Source organism: Copidosoma floridanum, unplaced genomic scaffold, assembly GCF_036245765.1.
Source record: "Copidosoma floridanum isolate Cflo_tuat_1 unplaced genomic scaffold, Cflo_Japanese_pri ptg000030l, whole genome shotgun sequence".
Classification (NCBI taxonomy): domain Eukaryota; kingdom Metazoa; phylum Arthropoda; class Insecta; order Hymenoptera; family Encyrtidae; genus Copidosoma; species Copidosoma floridanum.
The window spans coordinates 13,128,435-13,147,955 of NW_028321907.1; the positions used below are offsets into that span (position 1 = coordinate 13,128,435).

General features: G+C 38.4%; 2 protein-coding genes across 2 annotated transcripts; one reads left to right on the forward strand and one right to left on the reverse strand.

The window, feature by feature from the left end:
- The first annotated feature begins 1,749 nt into the window (after positions 1-1,749).
- Positions 1,750-9,240, forward strand: LOC106643846 (uncharacterized). Its single transcript, XM_014359132.2, has 4 exons — positions 1,750-1,926; positions 6,191-6,744; positions 7,902-8,175; positions 8,975-9,240. Exons 1-4 carry the CDS (start codon positions 1,750-1,752, stop codon positions 9,215-9,217), a joined length of 1,248 nt encoding a protein of 415 aa, XP_014214618.2. The 3' UTR covers positions 9,218-9,240.
- A 2,935-nt stretch (positions 9,241-12,175) lies between these two features.
- Positions 12,176-14,442, reverse strand: ND-39 (NADH:ubiquinone oxidoreductase subunit 39). The gene is made up of 7 exons (XM_014362275.2): positions 14,267-14,442; positions 13,786-13,997; positions 13,404-13,697; positions 13,179-13,345; positions 12,981-13,109; positions 12,708-12,897; positions 12,176-12,627 (listed from the first exon to the last, which is right to left on the reverse strand). The coding sequence occupies exons 1-7, from the start codon at positions 14,304-14,306 to the stop codon at positions 12,451-12,453; spliced, it is 1,209 nt and encodes a 402-aa protein (XP_014217761.2). The 5' UTR covers positions 14,307-14,442; the 3' UTR covers positions 12,176-12,450.
- Positions 14,443-19,521: the final 5,079 nt, after the last annotated feature.

Sequence of the window (19,521 nt, forward strand, 5' to 3'; positions counted from 1 at the left end):
CATGGACCGTGAATGATATATCTAGCACGGAAATAGTCGAATACGATTAATCTAGGAGAAAACAAGAGCACAGAAATAAAATTAGATTAGCCCAATTTATCGTTCAGCCCCCTCCCTTTTACCCCAACACTCCACTCTCCCTCTATACAATGTGTAGCGTGCGCCGCGATTATCGAAGTAATTTAACTTCAATTACCCCTTCTTGCCAACCCCGCCCCTGCTTACTCGGAATTATCACGCCAAGGATTCATGGCACCTAATTTCACGGAGCTATTATCGAATCGCGTAATTGCGTTAGGATAATAACGCAGGGGGGTGGGAGGCCCATTGTTGCTATCACGATATTATACCTTTTTCTCCTCGAATCGGCGTCGTGGTACCAACAAATCAACAAGAGTGGAAAAAGTGGATGGCGAAAGGGCCGCGATTAAAGGTAAATAATAGCGGTGCCCCGTGCGCATAAATGATACGTATATCATTATATATATATATACACACATCGCAAAGACAGTTACAGGAGGGTGCACGCCTAGGATGAAAAACCACTCCCGGGGGAGGAAAAAAAAGATGACGAATAGCTTCGGCTGTGGTATATTATATGTATACGCTTTTAATTGAAACATTGAAACGCAAGCAACGCGCTATCTGCCCCTCGCTGAACGCGTATATTACTGTTGTTTAAAGTGTACGTGGTGGTATAACACCCCCCCCCCCTCTGCCAACGCCATTTATATGTACCGTATACATTTCTCTGTGCCCCGGCGTCGTAAATTGCAGCGGTCGGCTGTATACCTGTACGGCGAAATGAACCTTCGGACCGCTCGTACAACGCCGCGAACCGAAAATAATATTAACGACGCAATAACTATACTCGAGAGCACAATGCGTTCCCCTCCCCTTCATGTTTATTTAACAGCATCCACATTTATTTTTCACGCTCTCCCACCCTCGACGGGATTCTTTATTCGTTCGGCGATTTGGCGTTAATTACATTTTCCCTCTCGAGTCGCGTGTACGTGCTTTTGTTATTATTATTATTATTATTATTATTTTTTTTTTTTATTAATTTTTGGCTCTGTTGTTCGAGAGGGTGAACTATAAATGCTCCGTTCGTTGTCCAGGGTGTACATAATTATAATATACTCGGGTACTTGAAAGACACTTGACCCCCCCTCGCGATCGGTCGGCGCACGATTACGTAACAGTAAATGACCCCGAATCATCCGAGTATATTTTATATATATATATATATATATATATACATCATTTAATAGAGCTCAGCGCCAGACACGCAACCGTTCTTTTAAAAAATTCTTTCAAATACTTGAATTATGCATCATCAGTTGGAGGAGTAAAGTAAAAATACACACTAGCGTGTCGTTTCCGTCGTGAATTTCTCATATCCCTTCCGTGTCCGCGTCTGCACGAGGGGGGGGGGGTACATTTATAGCCTTGGAAATACCTTTGAAACTTCAACCTCACTGTTATACATGTCCAACGATTAATTAGAAAGAGGTCACTTATATATGGATAGCGTGAAACTCCTGCGCTCGAGATTCGCAGGTTCGTCAAGCCACGCGTACATCTACGGGAATATGTACACATAAGTCCCGAACGAACGCCCAATCAGTAGGGTTAACATTATTCCTTACGCAGACTTACACCTCCCTGTACCATGTACACTTGCATGAGGTATATATATAATTATTTAACAATGTGAGGTACGTGTGTTCAAACGTTGACCCGAAAATGCAGATCTGGCTTCGTTACTCACTACCATGGTTGGCTCTGCTGGCAAGTTTACCGCGGCCGTTGGACGCCGCCGTCGCCGCGTTGGGAAGTCCCATCGCCACGGACGCCACAAAAGCTGCCTCCTCGACACCGGACTGGTGCATACAGAGGTGCATGTGTCTCTCCAAGACGCAGGTGACGTATATCATGTACATATTCACAATTCCACTCTCTCTCTCTCTTTGTACAGTAGGTGAATTTGAATGACGCGGGTGTACCATGCTAATCGTCGTTTTTGCAGTGCGCAGGGAAAACTACCATCCCGAGACTTTACTCGGTGCGCCTTTTACTTATTTGTCTCGACTCTCCTGGATCCTTAAATAATTCGTGCAAAAGTTCGGGTCACGGTAAAACTGAGCTTTGCGTACACCCACTGCGCTGTGCTGGAATTTTCGCGGGAGTTTTTAGACTGCTGCACCGAAGGAACGAACATAATAATATAAAAGGGACTCGGGGTCCCGAACAAATGATTATTACTTGGGTGCCTGCAACGGACTAATTGACTTTTTCACTAAAAGGGGGGGGGGAGAAGAAAAAAATGAAAAAATATACATTACTCGGAGTAGGTGCTTGGATGAGAAATATCAGGCGAGCGGCCGAAGGGAGCTCATTAAACCGATCGTTAAGCTCCCTTGGAAAAGCTCCTCGAATTTGAGTAAGAAGACACTCTCTATCGCGATGTTTCTCGATACGGATTTTCTTTGCCTCTTTTAAAAAAAGTAATCTTACGATAATATTGTCCTTCATTCGGCTCAAATGGCCTCTTGATTTACATATTATGGTATTTGAAAATTACCAATGCAACGTATTTTCACGTTATTGGGTATTTTTATTTTACTATTTTACTTGCATCATAAATTCAGCGTTGGTTAAACAAATTATTTGTCACCGTTTCTTACTCCATAAAATCATGCAAACACTTCAGTTGGCGTGTAAACAATGCCATACGCTGTTATATATACCCTGCAAGCGCGTTGTATTCAAGATTATTCGACCCTATACTCTGCCGTAACAAAATAAAATTAATAGAAAAAAATGTTATATATAGCAAGACCTTACGGTCCTTGAAACCACCTGGGACACATGTTATATACGCTCTCCCTACAAACTTCCTGCTTTCATTATTTTCACGTTGCTGTAAGATCTGCAGGCACCATACGTAAACAGATGAGGCGAAAAATAGCCGATTTGATTGAAAAAAAAAAAAAAAAAAAAAAAAGATCAGCTGCAGTTATTATGCGCTACAATCGCACATTAAATATCCATCCAACAGCGAATCGCTAACGCCCATCTTGTCGCGAGCACGCGACGTGACGTGTATAAATGTTATACTTATATTGTGGAGAGTATATATTTATATATATACAGCCAGCCGGTCCCCACCAAGAGGCGAACGGGCCCACACTCGCCGATCCTCTTTCTCCCTCCGTCTCCCTCCGCAGCCAATCAAAGTCGGTTCGCAAACTATAATCGCACCGTTGGCTCGCGCGTGAATATACATTTTATCTTGCGAGCGCGACTGTGTGTGTACGTTATTTCCACTCACGACGAAAAAGAAAGAGAGAGAGAGAGAGGCGCCAACCGTATGTGCTTACATATAAGTATACGTATATATTCGCAACAGAACCGCGCGGGGCGAGGAGCTCTCGGCATCGTCTATACATACGCCTGTGTTTTTTATTGGCGAACGCTTGCCGGTTAGTACTGCCAATAAAAGAAGCGCTCGCGGGACGAGTAAATGGAGCCTGTGTGCCGTGGAATTAACGCGTGCATCAAACGCAACGGTGTCGATTGAGAGCTTTGAATAAATGATAGAGAACCTGCACGTTATATAACGGTTCGTGCTTAACGCGTAATTGAGGTAATTTTATTTATTTTTTTTTTTTTTAAGACCATTAATTTGCTCGATGGGGGTAATTATTACCAAACATTTGAGGCGTGAGTTGATTCGAATTTGTGGTTCCGCGGTGCAAAAATGTAGTGAATCAAAGAGCGAATGCTTGAGGGAGAAATGTTTTTTGAATCGCAGCTCTGGGCAAATAAGTAGTGCGCGCGTTTGGACTTTGCTCGCTCTCTCTGCACTCGGATCTTTGAGAAGCCATAACCATGAATCAACGAGTACGATTTTAGTTTTTATTTATTTATTATTATTTTTTTTTTTTCTGTATACCTCCGCGAATATGCATTACAGAGCATTACCTTTGCCAGGGAGCATTGAAATGTATTTTATTGATGTTACTTGGATTCGTTTTTGAAAACGAATGGTACTCGTTTTCTTTTATATCCATATATTTTTTTCTTTTATTTGCAAATGTAAGGGTTTTAAATCCCAATCAAACGTTATATTCGCCTCTTTTTACAAATTGCTGGTTTTTATACAGCCTGAAAAGAAAAAAAAAAAAAAAAAAAAAAAACGAGGAAAGAAACATCAACGCAAATTAACGCGTAAAATCAATCTGCTGGCAAGAGAATGAAAAACAAAAGGGATGAGAGAAGAAAAAAAACTACTATACCCACTCCAGCCGTCCAATCATTCCAGGGGAGAGCTCAGTTTACTCTCCACGCGAAAGAATTACCCAAAACAAACAACAACAACAACAACAAAAGCATTAGGGGCGCGGGGCTGAGAAAGTTTTTCTTCCTCCCCCCGAGGGTATATGAATGCACGACAGCGGCTAAACCGGGGTAATTCAGGGTAATTCATCACTCACGGCTTTCGCGAGTAAATTCTATAGCGCGAGAATGAGTACTTGCAGCAACACCGGCAGCCGGTGCTCGATATTCAATTAAACGCGAGTGCAAGCTAACACGCGTCGGTGTATACATTTATACCCACCTGTGATGATCAATAATTAAAAGCCGAACGAGCGAGAGGGTGGCGTCTGCGATCGGCCCGCGGAGACCACAAATCTTCCTGTTATCGGATTATCGAGCCATCCACCTTCTCTCGCTCTCCCAATAAAATCAATTAACCCCGACTCACCGACAGACCCTTCCTTCCCCACCCCTTACCCATACGTATACAGTAGTCGGTATCGATTATTAATTTTAAGTAGCGAATAAACGATTTCGGTAGAGTACAGTAGGTATAGGTACATATAACGACGGAGCCTCTTGTACGAGATCGCACTTAAATATACATTATATATGCTCTTGCTATAAATGTAGGTATAAGCACCCAAAAAGGAAGGGATACAGAGCGGTACTTTACGATGAGAATCTAACGTATACGCTTACACCCAAAGATAGAGAGGTAACTGTAAAGGGAGGAAGAAAATTTCGAATTCCATAATTGAGTGCGAGAGCATGAGCCGAGGAAGAGAGTTAAAGTTATGGTATGGCCGAAGATAGGGGGAGGATGGAGTGGCCCGCGTTTGAGGCAAGATGGGGTATGTGTGTGTGTGTATGGAGTTCGCGACAACATTAACTTGAAACTTGTTTCCCCTCAAATCCGTATAGTTTTCAAACTGTCGGGGACTTTGGAACTAGTGCCCGCTACCTGCCCGAGCAATCGCTTTCAAATTCAGTGAGTGTATACTTACCCCTATATATACGAAAGGACCAGGGGGGGGGAAGGAACGTGTTACGCTGTGCACACACGTACACGCATACGCCAAGTGGAAGGGGGAGGATGTACGTTCGCGAAGAGTATTGGTTTGCTAAAACGTTGTTGTTGTTGTTACTACTTTATTGTTCTCTGCCGTACAAGTTTTCTTCCCTTCCGTGGAAAAGATACACTCTTTTGCGCGAGGCTCTGAGTGTTTTCTCTGTGCGAACGATGATTCTTTTTTTTTTTTTTTTTTTTTTGTAAATCTCACTGGGGATATTGTTTGAGGGCGGGTACTTTGGTTGGATACTCGATCACTCATCAAAAAAACCGATTTATTTGTACCAGATAAAAAAAAATGAAAATTCAATTTCTGAGAATCGATCTTCTGGATTTATTATTTGTTACTTTTTTTGTTGATGTACGTCGACGTGAGTTCGTGAATAAATTATCATCTTGCTATGAATTGTACGAATTTAAGGGATTCGTGTATGATTGATGACTAATAAATATCGCTGTTTACTAAAAGCTTTGTATCGACACGTTGGTGTAGAAAAACAAGCATGTAAAAATAAAGCGATAAAAAAAGGAGCAAACGAAAATTCGCGAAAAAGTTTTCATCCGAGTTCCCTAAGGAAAAAACGAGGCTATCTCGATTTGGACGGTCAACTGGAATGGCCCCTTTTTTGCGAACAAATCGGAGTACGTTTCTTTTTTTGTCGGTGAAATCGAGTGAAAACTCTACACGGCGTTTTACAGACACCTGCCAAGTGCCAACATCTCAAACAAATGACAAATAAATATAAATACTCTGTATATATATATAAAAAGCGAAAATTTCTCTCGCGCCAGATCCTGTGCAACACAGGTGGCTTCACCGACATCCCGAGTAAGCTGCCGCACAACGTCGAGGAGCTGACCCTGTCGAAGAACGATTTCCACGAGATACGCAAGAACATGTTCGCCCACCTACGCTCGTTGCACAAGCTCGAGCTCGACCACAACAACATAAGCGCCATCAAGCCCTTCGCCTTCAACGGCCTGAGCAAGCTCAAGGTCCTCTCGATCCAGCACACGCCCCTCGCCCACATTGGCGAGTTCTCGTTCGCCGCCCTCCAGAACGTCACGACCATACTCCTCGCCCACAACAGGATAGCCTACATCGCCGGCAAAGCATTCGCCGGCAGCTCCCAGATCCAGTTCATCATGCTCACCCACAACCCCCTCGTCGTCATACAGAGCAACGCCTTCTCGGGGCTGACGTACGTCGAGAACCTTGTCCTGCCCGGGGGCATCGCCGACATCGAGCCCGACGCCTTCAACGGCTTCGAGTACGTCGGGCTCCTCAAGATGCCCTACATGGACCTCAAGGACGGGCTCAAGGCCAACACCTTCCGCGGCCTCAAGTGAGTTGCCTTTTTTTTTTTTTTTTTTTTTTTTTTTTTTCAAATGCAACGGCGATTTTTTTTCCCCTCCCAACTCCGCTCTGAGAATCATTAAAACCAAGACTCGGACGCTCCATCCGCTATTGTATACCATACACGTCACGACACTTGCGCTTACATTGAAAACTTTTGACGTCGTTAGTTTTAATTGCTCCGTCGTGGTTTTTGTTGTGCGTACCATTGGCACATAGGTATAACATTGAATCTCGAACTCGCGATATTAAATTATGACCGACTTTTAATTCAGCTCGAACAATCGTTCTGTCGTTAAAACTAAATGCATCAGTTTTAATCAAGAAAAGTACATACAGGTAAGTTGGAGTTAAAAAAAAAAAAAAAAAACCACACAAGCGCGAGTATTGAGGACACAGTGCGCCGTGAGCGCGCTAAAACGCGAGAAACTTTATAATTGCCTTCCGATGCTTGCTCGTCGCAAAGTTGCCGTGTCTTTGTATATTGTCGCTTTCGCGGCTTTTGGCTCGCGGCAGCACCAACATTGGCGGGAGTTAATAGACGTATACAACGCTAAAGGTTGTTTGGGTAAGCTCCGATAGCGACCGCCCATTGGCGTCTGCACGCCACAGGGAAAGGGAGCGCACGTGGTATAGGGATGGATGAGCGAAAGCTCTCCGGGGTTTGTGTGTGCGCGTGCGTATTGATTAAACGAAAAACTTTGTAAGCCGGACTTTATCTCCCATCCTCGTGTCGCGAGTCAAAGGCTATGGGCTCTGTAATTTGCTCTGATGTACCAAGTGACAGCAAACTCAAACGACGAATCGATTTTCTTTTTGCACGTGCCAGTACTTAATCGTCAAAAAATTTCAATAGGTAAAATAATTAGGTTACGCGATTTTTTTTTTTTTTTTTTTTTTTTTTTTTCATTCATTTTTTCCGTACATTTTGGCTTACTTTGAATTTAAAATCCATACGGTGAATGTTTTAGTAATAATCCCTCTTTTGGGTACATGAGGTTGAAGATTCGTCAAGTTTTTTAGGAAGAAACTGATGTATTAATACGTTTTACGATCCGTACCATAAATTATTCATTGTAAAATTAATAAATAAATGAATAAAACTCGTTTGAGCCATGAACGACTGTATAAATATATGGTCGACAGACACGTGCTCAAAATAATGATCCAGACGAGCGATCTGCGGATCATCCGCAAGGACTCGTTCGTGGGTCTCGACCAGGTTGGCTCCCTGAACATAATAAGCAGTAAAATCGACGCAATCGAGGAGTTCCACCTGAACGCCAACTACTCGGTATCCATCCTTCGCTTCCAAAAGAACCACGTTCTGCGCGCCCCGCGTCCCGATGACGTGGCCTTCCACGTGTCGAACCTCTACGTCGAGGGCAATCACTTTCCCTGCGACTGTCAGATCCACCTGGTGAGTACGAAAAAAATAAACATACCGTGACATTGATTATTTATGTGCATACGTGGAAAAGTTGAAAAAAATGCAGTGTTATCAAAAAACACAGTTGAAAAATAAGGGACATGAGAACGTTTTTTTTTCATCCAAAGTTTTAAACATGGTAAAAATCCATTTCAAACTGTTCTTTTTGTTCAATGATGGTAAAAAATCCATCAGACTGATTTATATTGCCATTCAGAGCGAAATATTAAGTTATGTTGTGGACTAAAACAAAAATGAAAATAACAATTTTATTTGCTACAGAAGAATAAATAATTCATTATTGCTCTAATTTTTGAACGTTTCTCAATATTTACGTTTCCATTTGGTATGAAACGATAGAGTAGTCCAAGGTTTTGCCTGCACACCAAAAATTTTTTTTCGACAGCTTAAAATTTTCTTAAAAAAATAGTACAATGCTTTTTTTAATTGCCGTTTAAATTTTTTGCATAATTTTATCAGATGGCTGTACACATATGCATGTTTAAAATTAAAAAAATCTGAGCAACGCACACAAATCATTAAAGTAGTTCATGATGCTGTCTATATTTAACTGTCGGAAACATGTTTGAAAAAAAAAAAAAAAAAAAGAAAAAGAAAAAAAGGCGAGAGTAAACGAAGGCAGGACCACCGGTAGTTTTATCTCGAAATATGATAAAAATTAAATTCGACCATAAAATATTCTTCTTCAGAATTTTAACGACACCCGACATAGTCCTCGCAATAATTTCCATACAAGCATGAAAAATGTTGTATTTTGATAAACGTGTAGGTCCTCGACAGCGACTTTGTCAACGGGTCGGCCAACGAGTTTCGCCGCAGGAACTACTGCATATCGAACGCGCCCGAGTTCAACGGTAGGCCCATGAGCAGCGTCGACCTCGACTCCATAGCCAGCTGCCACGACAGGCTCACCAAGGACAACTACGGCTCCGGCGTCAGCGTTGGCTCCAGCGCGCTCAGCCTTCTCAGCCTCGGCTTTGTTTACGCCTCGAGGCTCCTGGTGCTGGCGTGAGGTGCTATAGTTCTACTTGATTTTTTTTTTTTTTTTTTTTTTTTTTTTTTTTTTTTCGTTGCATAAACTCCAAGGTTGTGCGAAAACTCGATCGGTTTCAATGCCCTCGTTCTCTCTTTTCGGTCGTCGAGTGCTCGCGAGCAAAGAGGTAAACAAATACCGTTTATTTGCCTTTCATCTTCGACAGTGGCTCGAATGTATGGCTCCATCGTAAATTGGTACAGTGCATCTGCGGGAGCAAGTTATTACTTAGCAAGAGGAACTTCATTATTTCGATTCCACCGAGAATATACATATATAGATTCAATGTAATTCTATATTACCGAGGTTGTGTTTACCGCTGAAACTCAAGCGAAGCGTTCAAAGTTTGAAATTGATACCGAATATCGATGTATGTTATACCTACTGTGTATGTATCACGCGAATTAATTCAATTCTATTTTTCCATGCATTGCTGTTTGGGTTTTTGATATATATGTATGTATACATTGTTTTAATTCATAACGGTAACGAGTAGGATTTCGAGACATTTATCGATCGATTGATGTGTTTTCCCGATGCCAACTTTGATATTTTCTCATCGATGAATCATCGATCTCTGGACAGATTCATCAGTATTGTATTTGTTGATATTTACATTGATGATGAAATGGGCTTGATTCTCGAAACGAAAATGAGTTAAGCATGAAAACATTTTGTTTTAGCTTACCATATAAGTTGAATACGAGGTCCAAGGAGCTCGTGTTTATTAAGCCCATAGAAACACAAGAATGAAAGTACCGAAAAGAATGAAAGTGTTATTTTAAAAAACACCATCAGGGTAAAGAAAAACGGTCCCATTAGCGGAGGTAATCTCTCGATGAGTGATTATATGTATATCTTTAATCTAATCTAATGTTAGTATTCTACACTCGAGTCATGAAACCGAGAAAACTAAATTATTATATTAAAAAAAAGAATAAAGTTATGACGATGCGTATATACTTGTACTCGGTACATCGACTACGCTTACTATAAATGAGCTTCGGATAAAAGGTAAAAAAAAAAAAAAAAACCTTTACGCTGTAATTTCACTTGTATACTTTGGAAACACTTGCATGTGTCGATAAATAAAAATGTGCCAAGTTATTCAAACGCATTGAAAGTAAACCGTATGTTGTACCGTCTTACTTTAATTTTGACAATGAAGTATCTTTAATAAATGTTGAAAGCCTCCATAAATCATATTGTTGGGTATATTCTGTAATGTTTATTATTTTTGACTAAAGATTTTAGGTGTGTATCAACAAATAGTTTTTTTTTGTTTGTGCCCTGTATTAACAACATTTATATATTTTGTACAAAAAGTAAAATTGAATCTTTTGAAAAAAAATTAATAAATAAAAACTGTGTATTACAAGATTAATACTTATGCTAAAGCAAGTGGTGATGAATTTTCTGTACCATATCGAAGATAAAAAATAAGGTAAATGCCGAAATATCACGGGCTGATGCTTTTTCACTTTTTAATCTTTGAAACGAACGTGTGTACGCGCTACGTAGTAACTTTTAGTGAAAAAATTTTTTAAAAAGGACGGAAAAATTAATAAAATACTACACGAGTTGGCCTACAGATGCATAATTATATTATACACACATCGCTCGCACTATCTCATTCTACACTCACATTAATTTAAAAAAAAAAAAAAAAAAAAAAGTTAAAGTAAATATACACAAGGAGTATTAGTATTGAATGAAAAAAAATATATATTAATATAATTGAACTGTTATACTTACGAGCATTATATAACATTGATCCTCCAAAATGACTATAGTTTACCATATTTTTCAAAAGTTTGGTCTATACATAGTATTTTGTACCGCTGCGTCGTTTTGTGAAATTTGTTATGAAATATGTGTAATAAACAATGCTAAATGCATACTCTGTCTTCGAGTCCTTGAAAATTCTGTAAATTGAAGACATGATGTTTAACAACAAAAAAAACCACCCAACTGCAATGACAACCGCACAATTTATTGTCGTTGAAAATCTTCAGTTATTTTTTAGGGCTCGACGGAAATACTATTTTGTTTGATTATTAATAATATTAAGAATTCGAGAGTGGGAATCGAGAATCGTTGTTTTACAGCTTCGATTTTATATATTTGTAATAATTGGAGGAAAGCTTATGATAAATTATGCCGCGCCGTTACCGACTAAAATAATTATTTACTATGTAAACCAGATGTATTTATTCATCAGTCTAATTATATGAGTATTAAATTTGTGTTGGTGAATTAGTAACAAAAAATAGCAAATAATGTATTGTTTGAATCAATGAGCTTTGAAATACTAATCTTTGGATTCCACTCTCGTCGAGGGTTGTGCCGAAATGTATTCCTTAAGCTACTGGAGGATGAGTCGAACCGTTTAAAGTTAATGCATTAAGCCTACGAAAATGAAAGTAAATACTGAAAGTATAAATATAAGTGAACAATCTATTAACGAGTGTCAATTTTTGTAGTTTTTGCTCTTATGCAAAGTTATGAAAAATTATGAAAGAAGCTTTTTTATGTCCAATTTACCCATGTCGCTGAATACATCGAGGAATATATAATGACAAAAATATTGTAATTTTTTGAAACATTTTTTCTTACGTTCGAACTGATGATTTATGTGAAACATTACACATTGATAGACTGTAAAAAATAAAAAAATGAACAATTGCTTCGTCAAACGAATTTGCGGATTTTATTTTTAATGCTTGCTTGACATACTACTGATAAGACTTTGCTTGGCATTCGGTCAGCATAAAAAACCAAGGACCAACACCTAGCTTGTATTTTTTATTGATAGTGATTGAAAAATACCGTGTAATAAATTAATCCTTCCATCATGTAAGTTATTGTGGTTCTAAAATGTTCAACAAGAAAAACAAAAAATAAATAAGCTGAAATAAAAAAATAGAGAGCGAGAGATTTCGTTATTACAACTGTAATTTGGAAATTACATTTTTTTCACAATGACCATGTACTACCTCTTTTCATTCTAAATAATAATATAATATCGATTTTTATTATTTACAAAAATGAGTTTCTAATACATTTTGTCTGCATTTTAATGTTTAAACCAGTGATCATTAACAACAATAAGATACAGAATTTAACTTTTGGATGCTAAGGTGTTCATCAATGAACACGTTGTCTTCTTTTTGTAATCTTGACATATTTATCACAATGCTAAATTTGAAAAGTTAAGCAATTGGTTCAGGAAATTGTATATCGCCAAATTCATTGTGTTCGTATTCGTAAGAGCCATCGAAGCGGAAAGGAACCGCCTCCCATCTGAATTGCTCATTGAGGGGTAATGGTTCGATTCCAAGATCTTCGAGCTTTGGTACACCTTTGACTACGTTGTCACAGGTATGTTCCTGTTAAAGGTTAATAATTGTTAAAATATTATTCTAATGGTGCGAATATCTTTGAAAAGAAATAAATTCAGACAATTTACTTTTTCTAATCCCTCCATGTGCAAGTAACCTAATGGGTAAGCAGGACTTAAAGCTTCGGTGAGCTTAACTTTAAGCATGAAAAGCGGTGCATACTTTAATTCAATCCTACGATATCCATAATCTGCACATTCTCTTCTCAAAAGTTCGTGCAGGTAATCCATAATGTCCGATAGTCTGTAACGTTTTGGTCTAAAAAAAAAAGAGTAAATATTACGAAAAAGTTGATGTTTAATTCATACACGACAAACATTTAAATATAATAAACTACGTACCCCACGAATTGGTAAGTTCTGCCAGCACTTTTGTGATCTTTTATAGCTGCTACAATACCAGCAGCTACATCACCAACCCAAATAGGTTGTTTTTCCACAGTCTCTCCTTTATTCAGCAATGGAATTCCTCTGCAGGATAAACGTATTATTCAAAACAAACAAAAAATTTTGATATTGGCATGATTGCTGTTAGCCAACCTAAAATGTTGCCTCCATCTGTTTCCATATACACCAATAAAGCGATCCTCAGTGCCATAAACATCCGAAGGTCTGATGATCGTTGCTTCTGGATACTCTTTTTTGACAGCCCATTCACCTTCCCACTTTGATTTGAAGAATTGGGAGCCTCGAGGCAAGAGAATTGGCTGGAAAATAAGTAAAATTATTGAGTAATGCAACAACCAAAAAAACAAACGGTCTTACCTTAGGTTCAGCGGTGGCATTCAAGCAGGAAACGTGAATGAGCCTATCGACGCCATTCTCCTTGCAAAGCCTGGCGATCCTGGCAGCTCCATCCACATGGACGTCTCCATACTTGAAGTTTTTGGTCTCGTAATCGCGCCCGATAAGATTGATCACAACGTTGGAGTACTTGATGCACTTGACAATCGACTCCTCGTCCCTCAGATCAAACGGATGAAACAGCACTTGGCCCAGATCACCGCACACCTTGAGTCTAGCCACATCATAATGATCGCCCCTGTACGGGATAATCATCTACAAACAAGAGCACACCGTTTCTGTCGGTCCAAGGAGTTAGGATTAACAAGTAATGTAGATAAGTCCGACGTAGGTACTTGCGCACCTGAGTTCCGATCCTCCCAAGTCGTCCGACCACATGTTTGCCAATGAAACCCGAGGCACCGAAGATGGTGCAGACGATGCCGTTGAAGGAGCTGCGACCGCCGGTACCTCGTTTCAGATTTGACAGATTCGGGTTCTTGAGGATATGGGGCTTCTGCGAGTAGTTGCACGAAGACTGCACGGCTACGCTCGTTACCGCCACGCTCTGTCTCTCTGTTGTGATTTGACGATGTTAAGTTGGAAGAAAGCGACAGTTGGGAGGCAGTTGTTTGGTGTTGATTGACACTTACATAATAAATAATTAAGTGTGTGTTTACGTGGTGAGAGGGCACAAGAGCAGTGAGAGACGCGCGAATGCCGATGGTACGTGATATTATGTGCGTGTGTACAGTGAGATGAAAAAAGTGTTGGGACGTGGAGTAAGTTGTGATACCTGTTTAAGGGATGTCAGATGTACGAGGTCACACATTATAGCTACTTACTCGCTATTTGGAGCGATGTTTTCGGTATTAGCGCAGCCATCTTCAACGTCTTGGGGCTGCAGCTGCACGCGCACTGACGTCCCCTGGATGCAAAACCTTGCTGTTGTCGTCTCCTCTATCCTCCTCTGCCTCTCTGCCGTCAGTCCATCAGTCGTGGCGTCTGCTACAGGAGGAAGCAGACGAGCAACTATAGAAGGGTGTATTCCGCAAATGCTGCCAGCAGTTGAGTTACGTAGGTCGTGGTAACGCCGCATGGTCGGGTAGCGCTAGCGTCAACCTGTACTAACTGTCGGTGGGTTCCGCATGTCAACAAACTCCGAAATATCAGATGGCATGGGAGCGAAAACAGTAAAAAATATCAAAGTTTGTTGACATGCGGAACCCACCGACAGTTAGTACAGGTTGACGCTAGCGCTACCCGACCATGCGGCGTTACCACGACCTACGTAACTTAACTGCTGGCAGCATTTGCGGAATACACCCATAGTCCGCAGGCTAAGTATACGTCCTTAACCGCCTTTTTCACTAACGTTTAGAATAATGATTGAGACAATCAATGATTGTATCATGAGTTTTTGTATAAAGTTCAATTTATACAAATAAGCTGGTAAATATAGGCACACATGATTAATATTTAAACATTTTGAGCTGTATAAATATATAACATAGATTCCAAATATGCATTATTACCGCTGGAATATGCTAACAAAACCAAATATCCGTCTTTCTCACCCAGCAAAATAATAGGTATCTGTATAATCCTGTATCAATTTATTGCACACATGCGAAATGTTCAATGACAGTAAACAATGACATAATTTCAAACTTTACTTTTAACTCTTCATTTCACACGTAATTTTACAATGCAATTGATAAATTATTATTCATACAAAAGTATTAATATTCTTATAGGAGGTCGATTTTCAGGCAAAAGATTATTTGTAAACTTGCCGTAAACAGCACAGCCAATGTCAACTTTTTATTTTCTATCTACACAACTAGTTGCGGCTGGTTTTAGCGTTTCAGATTTCTAAACTAAAAAGTGGCCCTAAAATTCTGAAGGAAAGCTTTAGATATTTTAGGCTCTAGAGCCATGTTGTCAATTATAAACCAGCCGCAACTTATTTGACAGATACAAAATGAAAATTCAACATTTTCTGTGCTGTTTGCGGCAAGTTTACAATTTATCTATTACTCGAAAGTATACATATATAGGAGGTTAATATTCGTATAAAACATACACTGCAAACTTGCCGCAAGTAGCACAAACATCGTTAATTATTTATTTTGTATCTATTTTAAGAGTTGCGGCTGGTTTATAAGTGACTAAATGGCTCTAGGGCTAAGCTGCCTAAAGCTCTCCATCAGAATTTCAGAAGCAATTTTTGGCCAAAAAAATCACGACCGCTAGATGGCGCTGATCCAAATGATTATTACTACTTGTAGTAGAGCCATTTGATGAATTATAAACCAGCCGCAACTAATTTCGTAGATACAAAATAAATAGTTAAAGATAATTGTGCTACTTGCGGCAAGTTTGCAGTGTATGTTTTATACAAATATCAACCTCATATATATTTATACTTTTGGGTAATAGATGAATTGTAAACTTGACGCAAACAGTGCAAACAACGTTAACTTTTTATTTTGTATTTATCAAATTAGTTGCGGCTGGTTTATAAGTAATTAAATGGCTCTAGGGCTAAGCTGCCTAAAGCTCTCTTTCAGAATTTCAGAAGCAATTTTTGGCCAAAAAAATCACGACCGCTAGATGGCGCTGATCCAAATGATTATTACTACTTGTAGTAGAGCCATTTGATCAATTATAAACCAGCCGCAACTAATATAGTAAATACAAAATAAAAAGATAACATTGTTTGTGCTACTTGCGGCAAGTTTGCAAAGTATGTTTTACACCAATATCGACCTCCCTTATATTTACACTTTCAGGTAATAGATAAATTGTAAACTTGCCGCCAATAGTGCAAACAATGTTCACTTTTTATTTTGTATTTATCAAATCAGTTGCGGCTGGTTTATAAATGATTAAATGGCTCTAGTGTAAGTATTGTAGTGATCATTTGGATCAGCGCCATCTAGCGGTAGTGATTTTTTTGCCAAAAATTGCTTCTGAAATTCTGATGGAGAGCTTTAGGCAGCTTAGCCCTAGAGCCGTTCAATCACTTATAAACCAGCCGCAACTATTGAAATAGATACAAAATAAATAATTAACGATGTTTGTGCTGTTTGCGGCAAGTTTACAATATATCTATTACCCGAAAGTGTAAATATAAGGGAGGTCGATATTGGTGTAAAACATACACTGCAAACTTGCCGCAAGTAGCACAAACAATGTTATCTTTTTATTTTGTATTTACTATATTAGTTGCGGCTGGTTTATAATTGATCAAATGGCTCTACTACAAGTAGTAATAATCATTTGGATCAGCGCCATCTAGCGGTAGTGATTTTTTTGGCCAAAAATTGCTTCTGAAATTCTGAAAGAGAGCTTTAGGCAGCTTAGCCCTAGAGCCATTTAATTACTTATAAACCAGCCGCAACTAATTTCATAAATATAAAATAAAAAGTTAACGTTGTTTGCACTGTTTGCGTCAAGTTTACAATTCATCTATTACCCAAAAGTATAAATACATATGAGGTTGATATTCGTATAAAACATACACTGCAAACTTGCCGCAAGTAGCACAATTATCTTAAACTATTTATTTTGTATCTACGAAATTAGTTGCGGCTGGTTTATAATTGATTAAATGGCTCTACTATAAGTAGTTATAATCATTAGGATCAGCGCCATCTAGCGGTCGTGATTTTTTTGGCCAAAAATTGCTTCTGAAATTCTGATGGAGAGCTTTAGGCAGCTTAGCCCTAGAGCTATTTAGTCACTTTTAAACCAGCCGCAACTCTTGAAATAGATACAAAATAAATAATTAACGATGTTTGTGCTACTTGCGGCAAGTTTGCAGTGTATGTTTTATACGAATATTAACCTCCTATATATGTATACTTTCGAGTAATAGATAAATTGTAAACTTGCCGCAAACAGCACAGAAAATGTTGAATTTTCATTTTGTATCTGTCAAATAAGTTGCGGCTGGTTTATAATTGACAACATGGCTCTAGAGCCTAAAATATCTAAAGCTTTCCTTCAGAATTTTAGGGCCACTTTTTAGTTTAGAAATCTGAAACGCTAAAACCAGCCGCAACTAGTTGTGTAGATAGAAAATAAAAAGTTGACATTGGCTGTGCTGTTTACGGCAAGTATACAAATAATCTTTTGCCTGAAAATCGACCTCCTATAAGAATATTAATACTTTTGTATGAATAATAATTTATCAATTGCATTGTAAAATTAAGTGTGAAATGAAGAGTTAAAAGTAAAGTTTGAAATTATGTCATTGTTTACTGTCATTGAACATTTCGCATGTGTGCAATAAATTGATACAGGATTATACAGATACCTATTATTTTGCTGGGTGAGAAAGACGGATATTTGGTTTTGTTAGCATATTCCAGCGGTAATAATGCATATTTGGAATCTATGTTATATATTTATACAGCTTAAAATGTTTAAATAATAATCATGTGTGCCTATATTTACCAACTTATTTGTATAAATTGAACTTTATACAAAAACTCATGATACAATCATTGATTGTCTCAATCATTATTCTAAACGTTAGTGAAAAAGGTGGTTAAGGACGTATACTTAGCCTGCGGACTATGGGTGTATTCCGCAATTGCTGCCAGCAGTTAAGTTACGTAGGTCGTGGTAACGCCGCATGGTCGGGTAGCGCTAGCGTCAACCTGTACTAACTGTCGGTGGGTTCCGCATGTCAACAAACTCCGAAATATCAGATGGCATGGGAGAGAAAACAGTAAAAAATATCAAGTTAACAATACATCTTATGCTTGAAAATTTATCTTCAAAAGTACAAACACATAGGAGGTCAATTTTTGGTAGAAAATAGATTGTTAACTTGCCGCCTAAAACACATGTATTGTTATTTTTTTATTTTATAGCTTTAGTATGAGTTGCGGCTGGTTTATAATTGACTAAATGGCTCTAATTCTGAATGCTCTGATTGAGAATTTTTGGAGCCACTTTTGGCCAAAAAATAAAGACCGCTAGATGGCGCTGATCCAAACAACTATTGCTATTTAATAGCTATTTACAGCAAAGTCACTTTGATAATTATAAACCAGCCGCAACTAATTTTATAGATAGATATTAAAAAGTTGACGTTGTTTGTTCTGTTTGCGGCAAGTTTACAATCTATTTTTTACTCAAAAGTCGACCTCTAAAAATAGAGGTATTCATATGGTTTAATAAAATCGACCATATGGCATTACTTAGTAGTAATTTCTTTAATTACTTCACATAACTTCACGTACATCTTACACCGTGCTCTCTTTACCAGAATGATAAAATCAGAGGCTGTAAAGTTACGTAGGTCGTGGTGGTAACGCCGCTTGGGGTGTTTTCCGCAATCGTCGTCGCCAGCAAGTAATTTAAATTTGCGCTCCATACGTTACCGTCAGGTCAGTAAGTCAACAAATATATATATATATATATATATATATATATATATATATATATATACGATTTGTAATTAAATAACAATAAATATACGGTACTATTACGTTGGATGAACACGTTGCATTAAACTAGTTTTTCTAATTCTTTGGTGCACGATTTAATTTTTGTACTTCGCAGTTTGATATTTCAAACAATATTGAACATTTGCATCTTATACGGAGGCTTGTAAATAATTGAATAAATTGATAATTATTTTACACGTTGATTACTCATTCAGTTTTTAATTTGTAATTTAAAATTAAAACGAAGCACCTCATACTTTTGTCGATGTTTAGTTAAAAATTACAAATGAAAAAGGTGTTATTACGTTAGGGGTAATCAACTTATGATTGCAATTTTTGCAACCACACCCTATGAGTACCCTAAAAATTTGTAAAAACAATTGGATAAAAAAAAATGTTTTCAAATAAAATGGTTAAATTATAAAAATGTTCAAGCTAAAGTGGGCTATTCCCTTTTACTTTGAACCAGCAAATGAGTGTTTGTGAAATGCCGTACGTAAGTAAAATGACAAATTAATTTTTAATTACAAATTAAAACAGTTTCACGCTTCATTTGCAAGGAAAAGGCAAAATGAGCGAATTTTCAGGAAAAGCTAGAATTAATTTGTCCCGTGAATTGAGAAAAAATAGGAGGA

Coding starts and splice junctions, on each gene's coding strand:
- LOC106643846 (XM_014359132.2), top strand. CDS start 1,750: ATGCAGATCTGGCTTCGTTACTCACTACCATGGTTGGCTCTGCTGGCA. Junction 1,927..6,190: donor TGTGTCTCTCCAAGACGCAG/GTGACGTATATC, acceptor CTCTCGCGCCAG/ATCCTGTGCAACACAGGTGG. Junction 8,176..8,974: donor GCGACTGTCAGATCCACCTG/GTGAGTACGAAA, acceptor ATAAACGTGTAG/GTCCTCGACAGCGACTTTGT.
- ND-39 (XM_014362275.2), bottom strand. CDS start 14,306: ATGGCTGCGCTAATACCGAAAACATCGCTCCAAATAGCGA. Junction 13,998..14,266: donor AACATCGCTCCAAATAGCGA/GTAAGTAGCTAT, acceptor AAATCACAACAG/AGAGACAGAGCGTGGCGGTA. Junction 12,628..12,707: donor ACATGGAGGGATTAGAAAAA/GTAAATTGTCTG, acceptor AACCTTTAACAG/GAACATACCTGTGACAACGT.